The sequence below is a fragment of the Ascaphus truei genome, chromosome 10 (genome assembly GCF_040206685.1).
Source record: "Ascaphus truei isolate aAscTru1 chromosome 10, aAscTru1.hap1, whole genome shotgun sequence".
NCBI classification, from domain to species: domain Eukaryota; kingdom Metazoa; phylum Chordata; class Amphibia; order Anura; family Ascaphidae; genus Ascaphus; species Ascaphus truei.
In genome coordinates this window covers 64352365-64379863 of record NC_134492.1, presented here as the reverse complement: position 1 = coordinate 64379863, position 27499 = coordinate 64352365, and the positions used below count along the sequence as shown (strand labels likewise).

Sequence of the window (27499 nt, the reverse complement as noted above, 5' to 3'; positions counted from 1 at the left end):
AGACGTGGTCCCTAGTGCAGTGCCCACGCCGTGCATACCGTCCTTACTCTAGACGTGGTCCCTAGTGCAGTGCCCACGCCGTGCATACCGTCCTTACTCTAGACGTGGTCCCTAGTGCAGTGCCCACGCCGTGCATACCGTCCTTACTCTAGACGTGGTCCCTAGTGCAGTGCCCACGCCGTGCATACCGTCCTTACTCTAGACGTGGTCCCTAGTGCAGTGTCCACGCCGTGCATACTGTCCTTACTCTAGACGGGGTCCCTAGTGCAGTGTCCACGCCGTGCATACCGTCCTTACTCTAGACGTGGTCCCTAGTGCAGTGTCCACGCCGTGCATACCGTCCTTACTCTAGACGTGGTCCCTAGTGCAGTGTCCACGCCGTGCATACCGTCCTTACTCTAGACGTGGTCCCTAGTGCAGTGTCCACGCCGTGCATGCCGTCCTTACTCTAGACGTGGTCCCTAGTGCAGTGTCCATGCCGTGCATGCCGTCCTTACTCTAGACGTGGTCCCTAGTGCAGTGTCCACGCCGTGCATACCGTCCTTACTCCAGACATGGTTCCTAGTGCAGTGTCCACGCCGTTCATACCGTCCTTACTCTAGACGTGGTCCCTAGTGCAGTGTCCACGCCGTGCATAAAGTCCTTACTCTAGACGTGGCCCCTAGTGCAGTGTCCATGCCATGCATACCGTCCTTACTCTAGACGTGGTCCCTAGTGCAGTGTCCACGCCGTGCATACCGTCCTTACTCTAGACGTGGTCCCTAGTGCAGTGTCCACGCCGTGCATACCGTCCATACTCTAGACGTGGTCCCTAGTGCAGTGTCCACGCCGTGCATGCCGTCCTTACTCTAGACGTGGTCCCTAGTGCAGTGTCCATGCCGTGCATGCCGTCCTTACTCTAGACGTGGTCCCTAGTGCAGTGTCCACGCCGTGCATACCGTCCTTACTCCAGACATGGTTCCTAGTGCAGTGTCCACGCCGTGCATACCGTCCTTACTCTAGACGTGGTCCCTAGTGCAGTATCCACGCCGTGCATAAAGTCCTTACTCTAGACGTGGCCCCTAGTGCAGTGTCCATGCCATGCATACCGTCCTTACTCTAGACGTGGTCCCTAGTGCAGTGTCCACGCCGTGCATACCGTCCTTACTCTAGACGTGGTCACTGAGCAGACAGACATATAGCAAAATTATATAGATTATTATAGGAAAATATGTCTCATACACATACTGTAGATGTCGCATACATAAGATACTAACCATACACGACAATAACCATATGGTGTAATAACGTGCTCGTGGTAGGAATAGATATCACATAAACTGGCACACGCGGGGTTACCACAGTGAGCCGATATAAGCAAGAAATCCGGCAGAAGAATAGGTCGGCATTCCGCTTTCACAAATACCGGTGTGACAATCTCTTCACACCACACCTGCCTGTGTGACAATCTCTTCACACCACATCAGCCTGTGTGACAATCTCTTCACACCACACCAGCCTGTGTGACAATCTCTTCACACCACATCAGCCTGTGTGACAATCTCTTCACACCATATCAGCCTGTGTGACAATCTCTTCACACCATATCAGCCTGTGTGACAATCTCTTCACACCACATCAGCCTGTGTGACAATCGCTTCACACCACACCAGCCTGTGTGACAATCTCTTCACACCACACCAGCCTGTGTGACAATCGCCTCACACCACACCAGCCTGTGTTATAATCGCTTCACACCACACCAGCCTGTGTTATAATCGCTTCACACCACACCAGCCTGTGTGACAATCTCTTCACACCACATCAGCCTGTGTGACAATCGCCTCACACCACACCAGCCTGTGTTATAATCGCTTCACACCACACCAGCCTGTGTTATAATCGCCTCACAACACACCAGCCTGTGTGACAATCTCTTCACACCACACCAGCCTGTGTGACAATCTCTTCACACCACATCAGCCTGTGTGACAATCGCTTCACACCACACCAGCCTGTGTGACAATCTCTTCACACCACACCAGCCTGTGTGACAATCTCTTCACACCACATCAGCCTGTGTGACAATCGCCTCACATCACACCAGCCTGTGTGACAATCTCTTCACACCATATCAGCCTGTGTGACAATCTCTTCACACCACACCAGCCTGTGTTATAATCGCTTCACACCACACCAGCCTGTGTGACAATCTCTTCACACCACATCAGCCTGTGTGACAATCGCCTCACACCACACCAGCCTGTGTTATAATCGCCTCACACCACACCAGCCTGTGTGACAATCTCTTCACACCACACCAGCCTGTGTGACAATCTCTTCACACCACATCAGCCTGTGTGACAATCGCCTCACACCACACCAGCCTGTGTTATAATCGCCTCACACCACACCAGCCTGTGTGACAATCTCTTCACACCACACCAGCCTGTGTGACAATCTCTTCACACCACATCAGCCTGTGTGACAATCGCTTCACACCACACCAGCCTGTGTGACAATCTCTTCACACCACACCAGCCTGTGTGACAATCTCTTCACACCATATCAGCCTGTGTGACAATCTCTTCACACCACACCAGCCTGTGTGACAATCTCTTCACACCACATCAGCCTGTGTGACAATCTCTTCACACCACACCAGCCTGTGTGACAATCTCTTCACACCATATCAGCCTGTGTGACAATCTCTTCACACCACATCAGCCTGTGTGACAATCTCTTCACACCACACCAGCCTGTGTGACAATCTCTTCACACCATATCAGCCTGTGTGACAATCGCCTCACACCACACCAGCCTGTGTGACAATCTCTTCACACCACACCAGCCTGTGTGACAATCTCTTCACACCATATCAGCCTGTGTGACAATCTCTTCACACCATATCAGCATGTGTGACAATCTCTTCACACCACACCAGCCTGTGTGACAATCTCTTCACACCACACCAGCCTGTGTGACAATCTCTTCACACCATATCAGCCTGTGTGACAATCTCTTCACACCATATCAGCCTGTGTGACAATCTCTTCACACCACACCTGCCTGTGTGACAATCTCTTCACACCACACCAGCCTGTGTGACAATCTCTTCACACCACACCAGCCTGTGTGACAATCTCTTCACACCATATCAGCCTGTGTGACAATCTCTTCACACCATATCAGCCTGTGTGACAATCTCTTCACACCACATCAGCCTGTGTGACAATCTCTTCACACCACACCAGCCTGTGTGACAATCTCTTCACACCATATCAGCCTGTGTGACAATCTCTTCACACCACATCAGCCTGTGTGACAATCTCTTCACACCATATCAGCCTGTGTGACAATCTCTTCACACCACATCAGCCTTTGTGACAATCTCTTCACACCACACCAGCCTGTGTGACAATCTCTTCACACCACACCAGCCTGTGTGACAATCTCTTCACACCATATCAGCCTGTGTGACAATCGCCTCACACCACATCAGCCTGTGTGACAATCTCTTCACACCACACCAGCATGTGTGACAATCGCCTCACACCACATCAGCCTGTGTGACAATCTCTTCACACCACATCAGCCTGTGTGACAATCTCTTCACACCATATCAGCCTGTGTGACAATCTCTTCACACCATATCAGCCTGTGTTATAATCGCTTCACACCACACCAGCCTGTGTTATAATTGCTTCACACCACACCAGCCTGTGTGACAATCTCTTCACACCACATAATCCTGTGTTATAATCGCTTCACACCACACCAGCCTGTGTTATAATCGCTTCACACCACAGCAGCCTGTGTGACAATCTCTTCACACCACATCAGCCTGTGTTATAATCGCTTCACACCACATCAGCCTGTGTGACAATCTCTTCACACCATATCAGCCTGTGTGACAATCTCTTCACACCACACCAGCCTGTGTGACAATCTCTTCACACCATATCAGCCTGTGTGACAATCTCTTCACACCACACCAGCCTGTGTGACAATCTCTTCACACCACATCAGCCTGTGTGACAATCTCTTCACACCATATCACCCTGTGTGACAATCTCTTCACACCATATCAGCCTGTGTGACAATCTCTTCACACCACACCATCCTGTGTGACAATCTCTTCACACCACATCAGCCTGTGTGACAATCTCTTCACACCATATCAGCCTGTGTGACAATCTCTTCACACCACACCAGCCTGTGTGACAATCTCTTCACACCACACCAGCCTGTGTGACAATCTCTTCACACCACACCAGCCTGTGTGACAATCTCTTCACACCACATCAGCCTGTGTGACAATCTCTTCACACCATATCAGCCTGTGTGACAATCTCTTCACACCATATCAGCCTGTGTGACAATCTCTTCACACCATATCAGCCTGTGTGACAATCTCTTCACACCATATCAGCCTGTGTGACAATCTCTTCACACCACACCAGCCTGTGTGACAATCTCTTCACACCACATCAGCCTGTGTGACAATCTCTTCACACCATATCAGCCTGTGTGACAATCTCTTCACACCATATCAGCCTGTGTGACAATCTCTTCACACCACACCTGCCTGTGTGACAATCTCTTCACACCACATCAGCCTGTGTGACAATCTCTTCACACCATATCAGCCTGTGTGACAATCTCTTCACACCACATCAGCCTGTGTGACAATCTCTTCACACCACACCAGCCTGTGTGACAATCTCTTCACACCACATCAGCCTGTGTGACAATCTCTTCACACCACACCAGCCTGTGTGACAATCTCTTCACACCACACCTGCCTGTGTGACAATCTCTTCACACCACATCAGCCTGTGTGACAATCTCTTCACACCATATCAGCCTGTGTGACAATCTCTTCACACCATATCAGCCTGTGTGACAATCTCTTCACACCACACCAGCCTGTGTGACAATCTCTTCACACCACATCAGCCTGTGTGACAATCTCTTCACACCACACCAGCCTGTGTGACAATCTCTTCACACCACATCAGCCTGTGTGACAATCTCTTCACACCATATCACCCTGTGTGACAATCTCTTCACACCATATCAGCCTGTGTGACAATCTCTTCACACCACACCATCCTGTGTGACAATCTCTTCACACCACATCAGCCTGTGTGACAATCTCTTCACACCACATCAGCCTGTGTGACAATCTCTTCACACCACATCAGCCTGTGTGACAATCTCTTCACACCATATCAGCCTGTGTGACAATCTCTTCACACCATGGGATAAATGAGACCACAATGACACAGCAATTTCCATAGAATTCTTTAGCTGTAAACAAGTATATGTGAAAAGGTGAGACATACACGTGTGTAACTGTTGTGAAGCTGAAGATATACTAATTATTGGACCAGAAGGTCGTCAAATTAACATAATAATAATAATAGCATGTTCTTGTATAGCGCTGCTAGTTTTACGTAGCGCTTTACAGAGACATTTTTTTTTGCAGGCTGAGGCTGCCCCGCAGAGCTTACAATCTATGTTTTTGGTGCCTGAGGCACAGGGAGATAAGGTGACTTGCCCAAGGTCCCAATGAGCCAACACAGGGAATTGGAGCCAACACCGGGAATTGAACCAGGTTCCCCTACTCCAAACTCAGTGCCAGTCAGTGTCTTTACTCACTGAGCCGCTCCTTCTCCTCTAATAACCATTGGCCCAAAATGTCTAGCACTTCTAAAAAAGGTGTTCCACACACCTGATATTCCTCCTAACTCTTCTTCGATTCTGCAGTTACGTCTGTGCTGTTACCCACTGCATATGACAGAATAAAGCTTACACGTTGTGCTTCTTGCTATACTTTGTACGGAGGGACTTGGGAGGTTCTCTGCAGGCCAGATACAGAACGAGGTTTTCTGCCGGCCAGACACAGAACGAGGTTCTCTGCCGGCCAGACACAGAACGAGGTTCTCTGCCGGCCAGACACGGAACGAGGTTCTCTGCCAACCAGGCACGGAACGAGGTTTTCTGCCGACCAGACACGGAACGAGGTTCTCTGCTGGACAGGCACAGAATGAGGTTCTCTGCCGGCCAGGCACGGAACGAGGTTCTCTGCCGGCCAGACACAGAGCGAGGTTCTCTGCCGCCCAGACACAGAACGAGGTTCTCTGCCGTCCAGACACAGAACGAGGTTCTCTGCCGCCCAGACATAGAATGATGTTTTCATTGCAGATATTGGGGCCCTGCAGAAAGAATTCAGTCCACTCGGGTGTTCATGAAATGTTAGTGTTTCGCTGTCTGACCGCTCCCCCTGCAAATATACGTGGGCCGTGTGTGGCATAAACACTAGCTGGGCAGTAACCGCGGTGTGCACCAGTAACCAGATCCAGTGCACAAGTAATCATGCACTAGTAACCGTGGTGCTCACTAGTAACCGCGTACCAGTACAGCGCCCTGTGCACCAGTAACCGGATACAATGCACAAGTATCTACACACCAGTAACCACACCCTGTGCACCAGTAATCATACCCTGTGCACCAGTAACTGGATCTAGTGCACATGTAACCACACACCAGTAACTGTGCCCGGTGCACCAGTAATCAAGCCCTGTGCACCTGTAACCCGATCCAGTACACAAGTAACCATGCACCAGTAGCCGCAGTGCTCACTAGTAACTGCGCCCTGTGCACTAGTAACAGCACCTTGTGCACCAGTAATAATGCCCTGTGCACCAGTAACCGGATCCAGTGTACAAGTAACCATGCACCAGTAACTGCGCCCTATGCACCAGTAACCGCGCCTTGTGCACCAATAACCACGCCCTATGCACCAATAACCATGCCCTGTGCACCAGTAACCGAATCCAGTGCACAAGTACTGGAAGGTATGAAGAACAGGACACTGTGGATTTTCAAATGCAATATTTATTGCCAAAGTTTGACGTTTCAGCCTTACATGGCCTTTATCAAAAGCGAAATGGCATAACACTCAAATACAAATACCGGTGCTCCTGGTTCAGGATTTTCTGTAGTAATCCAATAATCACTGGAAGGTATGAAGAACAGGACACTGCGGATTTTCAAATGCAATATTTATTGCCAAAAGTTTGACGTGACGTTTCGGCCTTACATGGCCTTTATCAAAAGCGAAATGGCATAAAACTCAATGTTCACAAAACCTTCTTATAACCCCATCACCAGGTGTCCCACATTAGTCCATAAACTCGTCATAATCCAGCGTCGTCCCGTTCCTCACGATCGTTCCGGTGTTTACATCCTTCAGGCTCCTTATTCGTCTATCCTTCCTACAATTGCTTCTCTTGTCGGTGCTCTCGCGAAAGCATGTCGTCATCGTGGTTTCCTTATCCGCGCTGCGCTTCCTATTGCATTCTTGCTACTGAAGAAAGAATCTTGCTTCATGATGTCATCACATAGGGCGTCCTTTTCGGGCCTTCTGTCCCCTCCTTGTATACATGGGTTGCCAAGCAACCCTCTTCTGTGAATGTAAGGCAGGATCATGTTCATTATTTCTCAATAAATGTCTCTGAAATCGGTTCTGTGCAGCAGTGCAGATCTCCTGCAATGTACAGCTGGATGATGTACCAAACGAGCTATGGATAAAGTTCTTTCACACCCCAAGACACACAATAAATAAAATGCATGCTGAATAATATCACCCATAACGAATATAGTGATACAAAGCAGTGATAGTCCCCACTAGGCACGTTTGTATTGACATGATTAAAAATACAGACCCGATGACCTCAAACAGATTGCAGCAACAGCAGCAAAAATTGGGACCGATAAAAGACAATGTTAATATACTGTGCGATACCACAATGTTCAATGTTCTGTCAAAAAACACCCTAGAGCTAGATTGTCATTGAGTCCCCTCTGGATTACAGTGTCTAGCGTGTAGATCCAGTATGCTTCACGTTGAAGCAATGTTACATCTCTATCCAGTCCTGCGATAGGTTTTTGAATCTGTTCTATGCCCGTTACCTTTAGAGATGACACAGAATGTCAGTGAGCTGCACACTGTTTGATTAATTCTGTTTCTTCATTTGAATGTGTTATTTCGATTTTATGCACGATGTAGCGTGTTTTTAACATTCTTTTAGTTTTACCTACATAACGTAGGCCGCAGGGACAGGTAATCATGTATATAATAGAAGTAGGAATCCATGCAATTCTCTCTTTAATCTTATATCTTTTCCCACTTCTTGGATGTGAGAACTCTGCCCCAGTGTTAAGGCTGCTGCACACAGAACAGTTACAACATCTAAAACATCCTGATTTCTGTGTGTCAAGGAAATGTGGTGTCCCATTGTGTTCCTTTTTGTCCGCTTTAATCAGCATGTCTTAAGGTTTTCCCCTCTTTGATATGCAAATCTACATTTACACATCGCATTTAATGTTGCACCACTTTCTAAAATCCCCCAATGCTTTTGAATACTTTGCTTCAAAAATGTACTTCCTGTGGTATATTTAGTGACAATTGTCATCCTCTCTGTGTGTTTAGGATCTTGTATTTGTGAAATAGGTCTATTAAAAGCCTTTTCAACTGCAGATTTGGAATCGGTCCATCTACAATTCTTGAGGCCCGGACCTGCTGTGAGAAGGGCAGTAAGGGAGTCTGGGTGAAAGCTTGTCCCATAAAGGGTAGTGTTCCTATCTGTAGGTTTTCTATACAAATCTGTGTGTAAGCTGTTTCCACTCTTGGTAAATAACACATCAAGAAATGCAATTTGTTTATCACTCCAATTCTGTAAGTAAACCTCACAGGAGTTTCTAAAGCATCTAAGTAATTGAAGAATTCTGTGAGTTCCTCCGATGTGCCCTTCCAAAGGAAAAACACATCGTCAGTATAGTAACAACAGAACAACATCTTAGGGGAAGTAGATTGTATCATAAATAAATCCCTTCTCAAAATCCACCAGAAAGAGATTGGCATAAGAGGGTGCTACGTTGCTGCCCATAGCCGTACCTGTTGTTTGCCTATAGAATGTTTTTTTTAAACGAAAATTATTTTTAACAAAATTAAATGTAATAACAATAAAATATAATCCGCTGGGGTTTCCCGCAGGTGAAGTGCCTCCAGTCTCTGCCTGACTACATTTAAACCAGCCTCGTGCGGTATTATGGTATTCAGACTTGTCACGTCCATTGTTACCATCAGAACTTTCTGATCATTCAATTGCACAGCATGGATTTTGTCCAAAAAATCAAACGTGTCTTTGACATATGAGTCACTTCCTGTCACAAGTGGTTGCAGAATGGAGTCTACATATATGGCATGAAGCTGATTAATAGAATTAGTAGCAGAGATAATGGGGCTGCCTGGTGGATTTTGAAGACTTTTGTGTACCTTGGGCAGTAACTAAAACAACGGACGTCGTGGGTTTTTCATAATTAAAAACTCAAATTCACTCTCGTTAATCCATTGATTTCTTAATACTAATTTTAAGTTGTCCTTTAGTTCCAACTGATACCCAACGGTAGGGTCCCTATCTAGTCTCATGTAACCCTGATGTAACAGATGTGCTATTGACCAAGAGTGGTAACAACTTACACACAGGTTTGTATAGAAAACCTACAGATAGGAACGCTACCCTTTATGGGACAAGCTTTCACCCAGACTCCCTTGCTGCCCTTCTCACAGCAGGTCCGGTCCTCAAGAATTGCAGATAGACTGATCCAATCGGAGGAGACATATAAAGAGATTAAATCTTGTTTCTTTTACTAAGGGGACATTCCAAATCTGCAGTTGAAAAGGCTTTTAATAGACCTATTTCACAAATACAAGATCCTAAACACACAGAGAGGATGACAATTGTCACTAAATGTACCACAAGAAGCACATTTTTGAAGCAAAGTATTCAAAAGCATTGGGGGATTTTAGAAAGTGGTGCAACATTAAATGCGATGTGTAAATGTAGATTTGCATATCAAAGAGGGAAAAACCTTAAGACATGCTGATTAAAGAGGACAAAAAGGAACACAATGGGACACCACATTTCCTTGACACACAGAAACCAGGATGTTTTAGATGTTCTGCTCACAACAGCTCCTTGCAGCACTGCCTACCTCTGGCATCATGAACCTGCTATGTATTTTAACTGTTTTCTTTCTCCTGGCCTCATGGAGATGTTACTCCCTCTATCCACTACAAACTCCTCCATCCTGGCCCACACCCAACATCACCATACACCCTGGACTACTCAAAAGCCTTGCACTATCTACTGAATGTTGGTGGAGAACTCTAAAAACCAGCACACCAACCACTGCTCACTCTAATGGCAAACACCACAAATCTACAACTTGCAAACCACTAACCAAATTTCTACTCATACTGTTACTCTCTTTAGCAGGTGATATTGAAACTAACCCAGGTCCTCCCATTTCAGCTCTGTCCCATGCCCCTGAGAATTCCACCTTTAAATTCCAAAAAGGGCTATCTGTCGCCCATATAAACATCCGGAGCCTGCTGCCCAAACTGGACGAACTAAGGGCATGGTGCCTTATGCATAAACCTAAAGCCATCGTTCTTACAGAAACATGGCTATCCCCTAAAACCCCTGATGCACATAGTGCCATTCAGGGATACTCCATTTTTAGGAGAGATAGGTCAAAGAGAGGAGGAGGGGTGTTATTTTATATTGCAGACACCTTACAATTTACACTGTTAAATTTCCCACCAAGCCCACCCTCTTTTGAAACTCTAGTTGGCAAAATCTGCCTCCCCTTTTCTAAGCCCATCTTGCTCGCTGGCATCTACCGCCCCCCCAAAGCCCCTCTACAATCCCTGACTGATATCACCCAATTTCTTGGCTCCATTTCCTCTCTGAATAAGAAGAGTGAGCTGCTAGTTCTAGGGGATTTCAACTTCAATTGGCTTGACCCTAAAAACCACAAAATCCAGATACAACTCAAGTCACTTAACCTATCGCAACTCATTTCCCAACCCACACGGATAAACTTGAAATCGCATAACCATTCCTTGCTAGACTGGATTCTCTCCTCAAACCCCAGCAGAATCCAATATTCTGGCATCCTTCCTGACATTTTCAGTGACCATGCAATAGTGTACTGTGTAAGGAAAATTAAACCGCCCCAATCAAGCCCTAAAGTTCTCCTCACTAGAACATTTAAAAACTTTAACCCACAACAGTTTTTGGATGACCTTACCAACTGCCCATGGCACAGATTCGATTTAATTCCCGACCCCGATTCTGCGCTCCACTATTTCCAATCCGAGTTCTTATAACTCTGCGATACCCATGCTCCACTACGCAAAATAAGGGTACGGGGGGCCCACCTTCCATGGGTTACAACTGACCTTATAGCACTCTACCAGTTCAGGGATACCTTGTGGAAAAGCTACAAAGTAACTGGCACTACCAAGGATCTCAATCACTACAGATGCATGCGGAACATGTGCACAAGGCAAACAAGGCATGCAAAAGCACAATATTACTCTGACAATCTCCACCAAAATACATCAAACCCAGCTAACTTCTGGAAGGTTATCAACAATATATTCCAGCCTCCTAACCATCAACAACCAAGTAATATCACTAAGGGGGATATTACTCTGACAAACCCCACTGACATTGCAAATGCATTCAATGATTACTTTGTGGGGTGTGCCACTAACTTATTAGCGAAACGCAGCACAAACCCCAAACATGAATCTCATCCTGGGAGTATCCCTACAGTCCCACAACCTCCCAACACTGCCCACAATTTTCAATTTAGCCCAGTATCTGAAGAGGAGATTACACAAGCGCTCCTCAAACTAAAACTAAGCAGCCAATGTGGACCCGACTTACTACAATCTAGGTTCCTACGACTTGGTGCCCCAGCCATTGCCAAACCAATTGCGTCCATAGTCAACTCTATCCTGTCTGCAGGCCATATCCCTAAGACCTGGAAAACTGCCAGAGTTGTCCCAATCTTCAAAAGTGGGGACAAAAACACTGTCTCAAACTACAGGCCAATCTCACTTCTCCCAATTCTATCCAAAGTTATGGAAAAATGTGTCCACTCCCAATTAAGCGATTTCTACACCAAGACAAATTTCCCTAGCCAATTCCAGTCTGGGTTTCGTCCCAAACACTCCACCGTAACTACCCTGCTAAAAGTTTGCAATGAAATCCAGTGTGGAATGGAACGGGGACAACTCACTGGTGCAGTATTCCTAGATTTTGCAAAGGCTTTTGACACAGTTGATCATGTTATCCTGCTTAACAAACTCCAGAGCTCTGGAATAGGGAAACATGCTTTAAACTGGTTTCAGTCCTACCTATCAGGAAGATCCCAACATGTGTCCATCTCAGGCTCTAACTCCAACCCCCTGGATATCACCTGTGGTGTCCCGCAAGGCTCTGTTCTGGGGCCCCTACTCTTCTCAGTGTTCATTAATGATCTTCCCACAGCTTGTAAGGAAGCCTCAATACACATGTATGCAGATGACACAATCCTATATGCACACAGCCATAGCCTCTCTGACCTTCCAACACATACTTCAGTCTGACTTTTTGAGACTCGAAAACTGGATTTCCCAAAACAAACTGTTTTTAAACACTGACAAGACTGTAACAATGGTATTTGGGACCAAGACTAAATTTGTAAAGCTTCCAGTGACTGAGCTTCTGATTAGAACCAACGCTAACACCACCCTAACCCCTGTCTCTAGTTTTAAATACCTGGGCTTATGGTTTGACTCCCACTTAACATTCGGGATGCACATTGATACCCTGACAACCAAGACCTATGCCAAACTAGGGGTACTTTACAGGAACAAATCCTCCCTAAGTCTCCTGGTCAGAAAGCGTATTGCACAGCAGATGCTAATGCCAATTATTGACTATGGAGACGTAGTATATGGCTCGGCACCCCAAACCCACCTTAGCAAACTTGACACCCTCTACAACTCAATTTGTCGTTTTGTTCTCCAATGCAACTACAACACACATCACTGCGAAATGCTCAAAGAACTAGATTGGTCATCACTAGAGTCTAGGCGCAAAGTTCACCTTTCCTGTCTCACCCTCAAATACTTTCTGGGCAAGCTACCCAGCTACCTGAACAAGCTCCTCACCCCTACCACATGCAGTACCTATCACCTGAGATCAGACTCCAAAAGACTATTCATGGTCCCAAGGCTCAACAAAGTATCCGGACGTTCCTCCTTCTCCTTCCGTGCACCCCAAAACTGGAACAACCTACCAGAGACTCTCATATCCACCACCATCTTAAGTTCTTTCAAATCTAAGGCTGTCTCACACTTTAATCTGGTCTGTAACTGTTTCATACGCCCATAATATATATTTTCTTTAACTGCGCATGCAATGTCTTGTATATAATGTATACCCTGTTCATTTATGTAACTGTATTTGTAACCATGTATTATTTGTTTTACTCTGTGCCCAGAACATACGTGAAAACGAGAGGTAACTCTCAATGTATTACTTCCTGGTAACACATTTTATAAATAAATAAAAATAATGTTGTAAATGTTCTGTGTGCAGCAGCCTTAACACTGGGGCAGAGTTCTCACATCCATAAAGTGGGAAAAGATATACGATTAAAGAGAGAATTGCATGTATTTCAACTTTTATTACAGATATAAAGGAGATAAGGCCGCTCAGCCCATGAACGCTGAATAGGAAAAATTAAAACACAGGTGCTTTAGGGGAATGGTACAAACATATTAACAGAGTTGATCCGAAAAAGGATCAGAAAGGGATTCCCCCTATATATAGCACTCAATGTTTATCTATAATAGATGGACTAACAATGGTCCAACAGACAAGTGCTGTATATAGATCAATTATTTTTGCCTATAGAGACTGGAAAAGCCAGGAGCAAAATAATAAAGTTTTATTTAAATTGGTTGTCACGGTAGCTTATGACAAGATATAATGAACACCAAATATCTGGGTTGAACTGAACGAGGCTTAGATATAATAAAATATATTTATTCCTTAAAAAGGTGAACACAGCAATATAGTTCAATTAACAGACAAGAAGGTAACACTTACTTAGGGTTGGGAAATGGAGAAGTATCAGCTAGCAATTCTCCAGCAATCCGGTGACATTCAAGATGGTATCAGAAGAAGAACTAAAAACTGTAGGGTTGACACAGTTTATATACCTGTGTAACCCTATTCTTAACATTGAATACAGACTATTGGTGAACAATTATCTGTATCCAGTCCCTAATGTGGAGACACAGATTAACCCATGCCCCCCGGCGTATTAGCCCATGTGTACTGGGACTCTATGGGTAGCCCCATAATTAAATCAGGGGCGACGACCAGTTTACCAAATGAAGTATCTGCATTGTTTGTAGGTGTAGACATAACACTTACAAACCACTCCAGTTTGATGATACTCCACCCTCAGGTAACAATTAGAGTGGCAGTCTGTTGATTAGTACTTGGTCTGTTGATTAGTACTTAGTGTAAACAATCCGGGCACTTAACTTTTGATCACAGTGCTTAGGCTCAATCAGCCGGCTGCCCTTCATGACCTATTAGCATAGCAGATGGTCTGCATTTCCAGAGCAGATCCAAAATACCATACATATATACTTTAATATCTACACATATTAATAAGTTCCATTCTGGTGGGCTCAGTGGGTCGAAATTTGCCAGTTCTTAATGCCTACAGTGACTCCACACATTGGCCAAATATCAACTCTCTGAGACCTCCAGAACTGGAGATAGAGAAATGCACTTTAAAACTTTAAAATACAGGATTATAATGGAACATGGGAACAGGGGAACATACATTTTTCATGACATGACAAGGTGTAAACCACATTCCTGGACCGCAGTCCAGTTAACCCCTTGCCTCCCTGGTGAGGTCAGGGGGTGGCCATATGGGGTGCAACCCCTTTAATACCGGGCCAACCCCCCTCTCCCTCTACATTTGGTTTAGGTTAAAAAAAACACATCACATTCATACATTAAAAAAACCCCGTTCTGTGGTGGCTAGATGTATAGTCTATTCAAGGTAAGTATCTATAGGTTGTTGTCTGATAAGGCGTCTATTTATTATAATTCAATTATTTTGCAGGCAAGCAGGTTAGTACTAGTACTGTATAACCCTATTTGACAAAATATTACAGTCAATCCAGATAAATGTCAAGGTTCCTACAGACTTAATCACAAATATATGTCAACGTAAATGGTCAAATCATCAATGTGGAAAGGCTTCCACTATATAACAGTCTATTTTACTGGCTTAGGAGCACTCACGTGTTTAAACCCTAAAAGTATAGGTATACGTCTGAATATCATTGAAATAACAGTATTGTCTCACAAATGAGGAACAACAAATGCTTGTAACTGCTATCGTTAAGTTTGTAGTGGTTTGTGGAATCTTAACCACTATACAGTAGCAGTAGCGCCAATAGCATAGAGTATAGGAGAGAACACATGAGAGTCTCCGTTGGTAATACAAGCCTGACTGCAAGGGGTGTCCTTCTGCTGCCTGTGAGAAAAGACGCTGCCACTTCTGATGACGTCACGAGTGACGTCGTACGTCCCGACGATCATTTCGCATGGGCTACACGCTTCTTCAAGGGGAGGAGTTGACCATTTACGTTGACATATATTTGTGATTAAGTCTGTAGGAACCTTGACATTTATCTGGATTGACTAATATTTTGTCAAATAGGGTTATACAGTACTAGTACTAACCTGCTTGCCTGCAAAATAATTGAATCATAATAAATAAACGCCTTATCAGACAACAACCTATAGATACTTACCTTGAATAGACTATACATCTAGCAACCACATAACAGGGTTTTTTTAATATATGAATGTGATGTGTGTTTTTTTTAACCTAAACCAATTTAAATAAAACTTTATTATTTTGCTCCTGGCTTTTCCGGTCTCTATAGGCAAAAATAATTGACCTATATACAGCACTTGTCTGTTGGACCATTGTTAGTCCATCTATTATAGATAAACATTGAGTGCTATAGATAGGGGGAATCCCTTTCTGATCCTTTTTCGGATCAACTCTGTTAATATACAACTTTTATTATATACAGAATTAATCGAGCACTGTGCAGCTCACCGACATTCTGTGTAATCTCTAAAGGTAACGGGCATAGAACAGATTAAACCCCTATCGCAGGACTGGATAAAGATGTAACATTGCTTCCACGTGAAGCATACTGGATTTACACCCTAGATACGGTATTCCCGAGGGGACTCAATGACAATCTAGCTCTAGGGTGTTTTTTGACAGAACATTGAACATTGTGGTATCGCACAGTATATTAACATTGTCTTTTATCGGTCCAAATTTTTGCTGCTGTTGCTGCAATCTGTTTGAGGTCATCGGGTCTGTATTTTTAATCATTTCAATATAAACGTGCCTAGTGGGGACTATCACTGCTTTGTATCACTATATTCGTTATGGGTGATATTATTCAGCATGCATTTTATTAATTGTGTGTCTTGGGGTGTGAAAGAACTTTATCCATAGCTCGTTTGGTACATCATCCAGCTGTACATTGCAGGAGAACTGCACTGCTGCACAGAACCGATTTCAGAGACATTTATTGAGAAATAATGAACATGATCCTGCCTTACATTCACAGAAGAGGGTTGCTTGGCAGCCCATGTATACAAGGAGGGGTCAGAAGGCCCGAAAAGGACGCCCTATGTGATGACATCATGAAGCAAGATTCTTTCTTCAGTAGCAAGAATGCAATGGGAAGTGCAGTGCGGATAAGGAAACCACGATGACGACATGCTTTCGCGAGAGCACCGACAAGAGAAGCAATTGTAGGAAGGATAGACCAATAAGGAGTCTGAAGGATTTCAACACCGGAACGATCGTGAGGAACGGGACGACGCTGGATTATGACGAGTTTATGGACTAATGTGGGACACCTGGTGATGGGGTTATAAGAAGGTTTTGTGAACATTGAGTTTTATGCCATTTCGCTTTTGATAAAGGCCATGTAAGGCCGAAAGGTCACGTCAAACTTTTGGCAATAAATATTGCATTTGAAAATCCGCAGTGTCCTGTTCTTCATACCTTCCAGTGATTATTGGATTACTACAGAAAATCCTGAACCAGGAGCACCGGTATTTGTATCTATTTTATTTATTTAATTGTCGTAGGTGTGCAGCAGTCTCTCTATTCCAGTGCACAAGTAAACATGCACCAGTAACCGCGGTGCTCACTAGTATCTGTGCCTTGTGCACCAGTAATCACGCCCTGTGCACCAGTAATCACGCCCTGTGCACCAGTAACCAAATCCAGTGCACAAGTAACCACACACCAGTAACCGCGGTGGCCATTAGTAACCGTGCCCTGTGCACCAGTAACCGGATCCAGTGCACAAGTAACCATGCACCAGTAACCGCGAGCTCACTAGTAACTGCGTACCAGTAACCACGCCCTGTGCACCAGTAACCACACCCTGTGCAACAGTAACCGAATACCAGTAACTGTGCCACTCACCAATAACCACGCCACGCACAAGTAACCTTGCCCTGTGCACCAGTAACCGTGGCACTCACCAGTAACCACACCTTGTGCACCAGTAACTGCGCCATGTACAACTGTAAACTGTAACCATGGCAGTCACCAGTAACCACGCCCTGTGCAACAGTGTTCGAGATGGCCGCGCGGGCAGCACTGCAATCTAAGTGAGGGAAGAAGAAATCCTTGAAGTGATGGTTATTAATCATTAGTTTTATTAACGCCCTTAGTAACCGCGCCACTCACCAGTAACCGTGCCCTGTGCAACAGTAACCACGCCCTGTGCAACACTAACCGTGCCACTCACCAGTAACCATGCCAATCAGCAGTAACCACACCCTGTGCACCAGTAACCGCGGCACACACCAATAACCACATCTAATGCACCAGTAACGGTTCCAGTCACTGGTAACTGTGCCCATCACCAGTAACCATGTCCTGTGCACCAGAAATCGCGCCACTCACCAGTATCACCGCCCTATGCAGCAGTAACTGCCACTCACCAGTAACCACGCCCTGTGCACCAGTAACCAGTGGCACTCACCAGTAACTGCGCCACTCGCCAGTAATCGTGGCACTCACCAGTAACCATGCCCTGTGCAACAGTAACTGCACCACTTATCAGTAACCGCGCCACTCACCAGTAACTGCGCTGTGCACCAGTCCCCGCGCGATGTATTAACCGCTCAGTATACTCCCAGGTTTATTGTCGGTGATGGTGGACATCAGACCCAAGAATGACCTTGGACACCCGTTCTGTGACAATCTGAGGTCCGGAGACTGGATGATCGACTATGTCAGTAACCGTCTCATCGCCCGCGGAGGGGCGTGCGTGGAAGTGAGTGTGCTGCGAGCTGACACGCCTCCTGCTCTGTGCACACTGGGGGGGTCACCGTGCGCCTGTGTGTGTAATGTGCTGTGCACCTGTGTGTATAATGCACCATGCACCTGTGTGTGTAATGCAGCGTGCACCTGTGTGTGTAATGCAGCGTGCACCTGTGCGTATAATGCGCCGTGCACCTGTGTGTGTAATGCAGCGTGCACCTTTGCGTATAATGCGCTGTGCACCTGTGTGTGTCGTGCCGTGCACCTGCGTGTCATGTGCCGTGCACCTGTGTGTGTAATGCACCGTGCACCTGTGTGTATAGTGCACCGTGCACCTGTGTGTGTAATGCAGCGTGCACCTATGCGTATAATGTGCCGTGCACCTGTGTGTCATGTGCCATGCACCTGTGCGTGTCATGTGCCGTGCACCTGTGTGTGTAATGCACCGTGCACCTGTGTGTATAATGCACCGTGCACCTGTGTGTGTAATGCAGCGTGCACCTGTGCGTATAATGTGCCGTGCACCTGTGTGTCATGTGCCATGCACCTGTGCGTGTCATGTGCCGTGCACCTGTGTGTGTAATGCACCGTGCACCTGTGTGTATAATGCACCGTGCACCTGTGTGTGTAATGCAGCGTGCACCTATGCGTATAATGCGCCGTGCACCTGTGTGTGTCGTGCCGTGCACCTGTGTGTCATGTGCCGTGCACCTGTGTGTGTCATGTGCCGTGCACCTATGTGTATAATGCACTGTGCACCTGTTTGTATAATGCACCGTGCACCTGTGTGTGTGTGTGTGTGATGCGCTGTGCACCTGTGTGTAATGTGTCGTGCACCTGTGTGTAATGTGCCGTGCACCTGTGTGTAATGTGCCGTGCACCTGTGTATAATGTGCTGTGCGTGTGTGTGTATAATGTGCTGTGCACCTGTGTGTAATGTGCCCACGCCCTCCCTGACGCCGCGCTCTCCCCCGCTCTCTTCCTGACCCCGCGGCCTCCCTGACCCCGCAGCCTCCCTGACCCCACGCTCTCCCTGATCCCGCGCTCTCCCTGCGCCCTCCCTGATCCTGCGCTCTCCCTGACCCCGTGCTCTCACCCGCTCTCTCCCTGACCCCATACCCTCCTTGACCCCGCGCCCTCCTTGACCCCGCACCCTCCCTGACCTCACGCTTTCCCCCGCACTCTCCCTGACCCCGCGCCCTCCCCCCTGCTCTCCCTGACCCCGCGTCCTCCCCGCTCTCTCCCTGACCCCACGCCCTCCCCTGCACCCTCCCCCGTGCTCTCCCTGACCCCACGCCCTCCCCTGCACCCTCCCCCGTGCTCTCCCTGACCCCGCACTCTTCAGGGTTTTGCCGAAATCCCCCCAGTATTTCAATAAATCCGTTATAAAACTCCTGATGCTGCTTTCTTCTCCGCCAGGTGGGGAAATGGTTTGAGGCGATGTTTTCCTACCTAAAGCAGATCCCACGCTACCTCATCCCGTGTTATTTTGACGCTATCTTGGTTGGGGCGTACACCACCCTCCTGGATGCCTCGTGGAAACAGATGTCCAGGTACGTTCTGCCCAGTCACATGGAGGGGGTTAGAGAAACCCGCTTTTTGGGCTGACACCATTACTTAATAACCCCTTCCCTGCCAGAAGAGCCTCGGGCAGCCATTTCTTTATCTTGGGTCCCACATGAGAGGGGATATCTACCTCTAGCACTGTCCAGAACTCATTGTGTATCGTCGGTATACATTGAGAGCTGAGCTTCCCCATGAGTTGTTTAGGAACTGGATCATTCTACAGAGTCAGTGAGACGGTTTCATTGTTGTGTCCATAACAATAAAGGGATACCGGCGCCTAATATGTCCAATTGGGTGGATTCCTTGATATCCAGTGAAGATAGTTCGAATTTCGGAATGATCAGCAATCTATTGATTTTGTGATGACCAGATGCAACCTCATTCGTAGGGAGTGGAACATGCAATGAAATAAAAGATATTTAGTGCAACACAGCTATGATGTTAAACAGACATAAACTCACAGAACAAACCAACAACACAAACAGGACAAGCAAACACAGACAGGACTAACAGCCACAAAGCAAAGCTATGAATAAAATTAGTTTCATATAACTAGAATGGATAAAAGATTATGGACAATAGTAGGAACGCCAATCCAGTTGGGTAAAACCCGAGTAACACTTACAGGACGGCAGAAAGTACAAGGCAGTGTGCATCAGCTGAGCTGATAAATTCACGTGTAGAGGATTCGCAGGGCTTCCGGATCACCATAAACTCTCCCGTATGTCCCAGTTCCTCAACCCCGGCAGCGATGTCTCCGGTGTGCTTCTCCACGTCCCGTGTCAATTCGGGGCCGATAGTGACGTCACCGGACGTTACGTCACACGCGGGCGGGACTAATGACAATAATGGAAGGGACGGCGATCCAAACTCCTCCGCTACTTCTCACCGTGTACAGATGATGATGTGCACAACTACTCCTTCGCTCTCAATGTCCTGCAATGTCCAACAGTAGATAAAATAGCCCTACGCGTTTCGTGTGTGAACACACACTTCTTCAGGGGTTAAAAGGTGATGTCAATGATGCCCGGTATTTAAACTCCCGCCCCCAATCTGAATGGTCTATCAATCACGGCGGCCTTAAAGCAATACCTACTTGGCAGATTGAGAATCACTGAACATTTGATAAGCTTTGCAATTGTATCAACAATAAACAACAATGACCTAACACATTCACTAAACATAAAAACACATAAAAATATACCACATAGATGTAATTATAATGGTATATAAAACATAAAGCTCCTAACTCAAAGTCTATATTAAGACCTTTTGGGGAAAGGGTTTGTAACTCATAGATCCAGTATGCCTCACGCATACTGGATCTTTGTAACCTATTCCCACCTCTGGGGCTGGCTGGAATAGCCTCAATCTCCTGACATTTCAGTCCATCGGGATTTTTGTTGTGTTGTGTGAGGATGTGGTGGGATACGCTATGAGTAACTAATCCCTTTTTGATGTTGTATAAATGTTCATATACTCGCCTTTGGTATGTTCTGCCTGTCCTTCCTAAATACTGTAGGCCACAAGGACATTGAAGTAAGTATATGACATAACACGTATGGCAATTAATACATGACCTGATAGGATATTCCTTCTGTGTAACATTTGACTTAAACTTTTTTTGATTACTGCTATATGCACATGCCATACATTTAGAACATTTAAAAAAAACCTTTATCTTTCTTATCATTGTGCTGTTTCAGATAGTTAAGTGGACAGCTGGGGGCTAATTTAGATTTTACATTTGTGGCCCTAGTAAATATTACTGTCAGTTTCGCAGGAAGAATTTCTGCCAAGGTTTTGTTCCTCAGTAGAATTGGCCAATGTTTATTAATGATCCGTTTGATCTTAAGCGCCATTTCATTATACTGAGTAATGAAAGGCACTTTATCCAAAAACTTATTTTTAGAATCCTTTTTCTTATATACAAGGAGATCCTCTCTTTTCACGTTAGTCACTTGTTCTACAGGTCATGTATTAATTGCCATACGTGTTATGCCATATACTTACTTCAATGTCCTTGTGGCCTACAGTATGTACAGTAGGAAGGACAGGCAGAACATACCAAAGGTGAGTATATGAACATTTATACAACATCAAAAAGGGATTAGTTACTCATAGCGTATCTTAACACATCCTCACACAACACAACAAAAATCCCGATGGACTGAAATGTCAGGCGATTGAGGTTATTCCAGCCAGCCCCAGAGGTGGGAATAGGTTACAAAGATCCAGTATGCGTGAGGCATACTGGATCTATGAGTTACAAACCCTTTCCCCGAAAGGTCTTAATATAGACTTTGAGTTAGGAGCATTTCTGTGATCGTTGATTTTCCTTATTATTTTCCAACAATTATTGCTATTTTGCATTATTGCTTTATGTTTTATATACCATTATAATTACATCTATGTGGTATATTTTTATGTGTTTTTATGTTTAGTGAATGTGTTAGGTCATTGTTGTTTATTGTTGATACAATTGCAAAGCTTATCAAATGTTCAGTGATTCTCAATCTGCCAAGTAGGTATTGCTTTAAGGCCGCCGTGATTGATAGACCATTCAGATTGGGGGCGGGAGTTTAAATACCGGGCATCATTGACATCACCTTTTAACCCCTGAAGAAGTGTGTGTTCACACACGAAACGCGTAGGGCTATTTTATCTACTGTTGGACATTGCAGGACATTGAGAGCGAAGGAGTAGTTGTGCACATCATCATCTGTACACGGTGAGAAGTAGCGGAGGAGTTTGGATCGCCGTCCCTTCGTTATTGTCATTAGACCCGCCCGCGTGTGACGTAACGTCCGGTGACGTCACTATCGGCCCCGAATTGACACGGGACGTGGAGAAGCACACCGGAGACGTCGCTGCCGGGGTTGAGGAACTGGGACATATGGGAGAGTTTATGGTGATCCGGAAGCCCTGCGAATCCTCTACACGTGAATTTATCAGCTGATGCACACTGCCTTGTACTTTCAGCCGTCCTGTGAGTGTTACTCGGGTTTTACCCAACCGGATTGGCGTTCCTGCTATTGTCCATAATCTTTTATCCATTCTAGTTATATGAAACTAATTTTATTCATAGCTTTGCTTTGTGGCTGTTAGTCCTGTCTGTGTTTGCTTGTCCTGTTTGTGTTGTTGGTTTGTTCTGTGAGTTTATGTCTGTTTAACAACATAGCTGTGTTGCACTAAATATCTTTTATTTCATTGCATGTTCCACTCCCTACGAATGAGGTTGCATCTGGTCATCACAAAATCAACAGATTGCTGATCATTCCGAAATTCGAACTATCTTCACTGGATATCAAGGAATCCACCCAATTGGACATATTTTAAGCGCCGGTATCCCTTTATTGTTATTCTCTTGTGTTCTGATTGTACCATCAGATTGTCATCAGGCTGCCTAGCTTGCCACTAGTGCCACCCTCATATTAGGGTTTAATTATTTATCTCCATTAGCGCTTTTTCTACATCACCCTTTCTTTCCTTTCATTGTTGTGTCCATGATGGAAACGGCCTGAGCCAATCAGAGAGCTCTGGATTACCCAGAGACACCTCTCAGGATGAGATATCCGTCTGCAGCTGAATATAACATAGCGTTTGTCACAGCCCCGGTTATACACTGATAAAGGCGAATTAGCAGTGGTCTGAGACATTTCGCTGCTGCCGGGACATTTAGTCGATGGCCGTTTCATCGCCATAGTAACCCCCTAACCTTAACTCCTATCCCTAATTTGTAAAGCCCTTACTCTAAAAACCCCAAATGCTAATCTTTACCCTTAAAACCTTGACGCTTTATCCTAAAACCCCTAACGATAACCCCTAACCTTACCCTAAAAATCTTCACCTTAACCCATTACCTTACCCTGACCCCCTGACCACCTAACCTTACCCTGTCCACCTAACCACCTAACCTTACCCTGACCCCCTAACCTTACCCTGACCTAACCTTACCCTGACCCCCTAACCTTACCCTGACCCCCTAACCTTACCCTGACCTCCTAACTTTACCCTGACCCCCTAACCTTACCCTGACCCCCTAACCTTACCCTGACCCCCTAACCTTACCCTGACCACCTAACCTTACCCTGACCTCCTAACTTTACCCTGACTCCCCAACTTTACCCTGACCCCCTAACCTTGCCCTGACCACCTAAACTTACCCTGACCCCCTAAACTTACCCTGACCCCCTAGCCTTACCCTGACAACCTAACCGTACCCTCACCTCCTAACCTTCCCTTGACACCCTAACCTTACCCTGACACCCCAACCTTACCCTGACACCCCAACCTTACCCTGACACCCCAACCTTACCCTGACACCCCAACCTTACCCTGACACCCCAACCTTACCCTGACCTCCCAACCTTAACCCATTACCCTAACTTTAACCCATTACCCTAACTTTAGCCCATTACCCTAACCTTAACCTATTACCCTAACCTTAACCCATTACCCTAACCTTAACCCATTACCCTAACCTTAACCCTTTACCCTAACCTTAACCCATTACCCTAACTTTAACCCATTACCCTACCCTTACCCTAGAAAGCTTAACCCCTTACCCTAAAATGCCTAACGCTAATCACTTATCTTGGGGACAGAACGACACTTGGCTGTGTGTCCTCCACGGCTATGTTTCCTTGGTGACTGTTCTCGGGTTCTTTCATCGTGGTTCCCTGTCCCCCATGGCTGTCCTCGGCGGCTGGCCCCGGCAGCTGTCCTCGGTGGCTCATTGTCAGTGGCTGTCCTCGTGGCTCTTTTTCCCTGGTGGCTGTCCTCGGCGGGTTTCCTCGGTGGCTCACTGTCATCAGCGACTGTCCCTGGTGGCTGTCCTCTGCGGCTGCCTCAGTGGCTCCCTGTCCTCTGTGGCTGTCCTCGGCGGCTGCCTCAATGGCTCCCTATCCTCTGTGGCTGTCCTCGGCGGCTGCCTCAATGGCTCCCTGTCCTCTGTGGCTGCCTCAATGGCTCCCTGTCCTCGGCGGCTGCCTCAATGGCTCCCTATCCTCTGTGGCTGTCCTCTGCGGCTGCCTCAGTGGCTCCCTGTCCTCTGTGGCTGTCCTCGGCGGCTGCCTCAATGGCTCCCTGTCCTCTGTGGCTGTCCCCGGCGGCTGCCTCAATGGCTCCCTGTCCTCGGCGGCTGCCTCAATGGCTCCCTGTCCTCTGTGGCTGCCTCAATGGCTCCCTGTCCTCGGCGGCTGCCTCAATGGCTCCCTATCCTCTGTGGCTGTCCTCTGCGGCTGCCTCAGTGGCTCCCTGTCCTCTGTGGCTGTCCTCGGCGGCTGCCTCAATGGCTCCCTGTCCTCTGTGGCTGTCCTCGGCGGCTGCCTCAATGGCTCCCTGTCCTCTGTGGCTGTCCTCGGCGGCTGCCTCAATGGCTCCCTGTCCTCTGTGGCTGTCCCCGGCGGCTGCCTCAGTGGCTCCCTGTCCTCTGTGGCTGTCCTCGGCGGCTGCGTCAATGGCTCCCTGTCCTCGGCGGCTGCCTCAGTGGCTCCCTGTCCTCTATGGCTGTCCTCGGCGGCTGCCTCAGTGGTTCTGTATCCCCGGCGACTGTCCTAGGTGGCTGTACCTCGGTGACTCCCTTTCCTCTGTGGCTGCCCTCGGTAACTCTCCTTGGCGGCTGACCTCGGTGGCTGTCCTCGGTGGCTGTCCTCGGTAACTGTCCTCGGTGGCTGTCCTCGGTGACTCCCTGTCCTCGCTCACTGTCCTCAGCGGCCCCCTGTCCTCTGTGATTCCTCAGTGACGGTCCTCGTGGCTCTCTGTCCCCGATGGCTCCCTGTCCTCTGTGGCTGCCCTCTGCAACTGTCCTCGGTGGCTCCCTGTCCTCGGTGGCTGTCCCCAGTGGCTCCCTGTCCTCTTTGGAAGTCCTCGGCGACTGTCCTCAGTGGCTCCCTGTCCTCAGTGGTTGTCCTTGGCAACTGTCCTCGGTGGCTCTGTCTTCGGTGACTGTCCTCATGGTGCTCTATTCCCTTGTTGCTGTCCCCAGTAGTTTTCCCCCTGGCTGTCCTCTGTGGCTGCCATCTGCGTCACTCCTAGGCGGCTGTCCTCGGAGCCTGTCCTCATGGCTCCCTGTCCCCGGTGGCTGTCATTGGTGGCTCCCTGTCCTCTGTGGCTGTCCTGGCTCTCTGTCTGGGGTAACTGAACAGCAGTGGCGGTGAAAGGTCCTCATCCACATTAACCGATCTCCTCCCTGCAGCTTCGTACAGAACGGCTCGAGCTTTGTGAAGCACCTGGCGCTGGGCTCTATGCAGATGTGCGGAGTGGGCAGGTTCCCGGCCCTGCCGCTGCTGTCACCGTCACTGCCAGACGTGCCGTACCGCCTGAACAACATCACGCAGGAGAAGGAGCAGTGCTGCCCCTCATTAGCAGCTGGTAATAACGAGCCCCGTGACGCACGCAGATCATATACTGTAGCTATATATGTGCATTAGCGTGTTTGGCCTGGGCAAGGCAGAGGCTTCTGTGTAATCCCACTGCAGAGGCAGAGAGGCTGCTGGGTGATTGCGCTGCAGAGACAGAAAGGCTGCTGGGTGATCCCACTACAGAGGCAGAGAGGCTGCTGGGTGATTGCGCTGCAGAGGCAGAGAGGCAGAGAGTCTGCTGTGTGATCCCACTGCAGAGGCAGAGAGGCTGCTGGGTGATTGCGCTACAGAGGCAGAGAGTCTGCTGTGTGATCCCACTGCAGAGGCAGAGAGGCTGCTGGGTGATCGCGCTGCAGAGGCAGAGAGTCTGCTGTGTGATCCCACTGCAGAGGCAGAGAGGCTGCTGGGTGATTGCGCTGCAGAGGCAGAGAGTCTGCTGTGTGATCCCACTGCAGAGGCAGAGAGGCTGCTGGGTGATCGCGCTGCAGAGGCAGAGAGGCTGCTGTGTGATGCCACTGCAGAGGCAGAGAGGCTGCTGGGTCATTGCGCTGCAGAGGCAGAGAGGCTGCTGGGTCATTGCGCTGCAGGGGCAGAGAGGCTGCTGGGTGATCCCACTGCAGAGGCAGAGAGGCTGCTGGGTGATTATGCTGCAAAGGCAGAGAGGCTGCTGGGGGATTACGCTGCAGAGAGGCTGCTGGGGATAACACTACAAAGGCAGAGAGGCTGTTGGGTGATTGCGCTGCAGAGGCAGAGAGGCTGCTGGGTGATTGCGCTGCAGAGGCAGAGAGGCTGCTGGGGATAACACTGCAGAGGTAGAGAGGCTGCTGGGTGATTGCGCTGCAGAGGCAGAGAGGCTGCTGGGTGATCCCACTGCAGAGGCAGAGAGGCTGCTGGGTGATTGCGCTGCAGAGGCAGAGAGGCTGCTGGGGCATTGTGCTGCAGAAGCAGAGAGGCTGCTGGGTGATCGCGCTGCAGAGGCAGAGAGGCTGCTGGGGCATTGTGCTGCAGAAGCAGAGAGGCTGCTGGGTGATCGCGCTGCAGAGGCAGAGAGGCTGCTGGGTGATTGCACTGCAGAGGCAGAGAGGCTGCTGGGGGATTACGCTGCAGAGGCAGAGAGGCTGCTGGGGGATTACACAGAGGTAGAGGCTGCAGAGGTAGAAAGCTGCTGGGTGATTGCGCTGCAGAGGCAGAGAGGCTGCTGGGTGATCCCACTGCAGAGGCAGAGAGGCTGCTGGGTGATTGCGCTGCAGAGGCAGAGAGGCTGCTGG

The 27499-nt window shown here is 47.6% G+C and overlaps 1 protein-coding gene across 4 annotated transcripts in view; it reads left to right on the top strand.

Annotated features, from left to right (window-relative positions):
* The window catches only part of AGL (amylo-alpha-1,6-glucosidase and 4-alpha-glucanotransferase), a 340722-nt gene that overhangs the window by 230117 nt on the left and 83106 nt on the right, over positions 1-27499 (top strand). For all 4 annotated transcript variants that reach the window (XM_075617125.1, XM_075617126.1, XM_075617123.1 and 1 more), the window contains exons 22-24: positions 18177-18313; positions 19720-19853; positions 26066-26241. In XM_075617125.1, coding sequence (XP_075473240.1) covers positions 18177-18313; positions 19720-19853; positions 26066-26241 — 447 coding nt within the window. The remainder of the gene's footprint in view (positions 1-18176; positions 18314-19719; positions 19854-26065; positions 26242-27499) is intronic.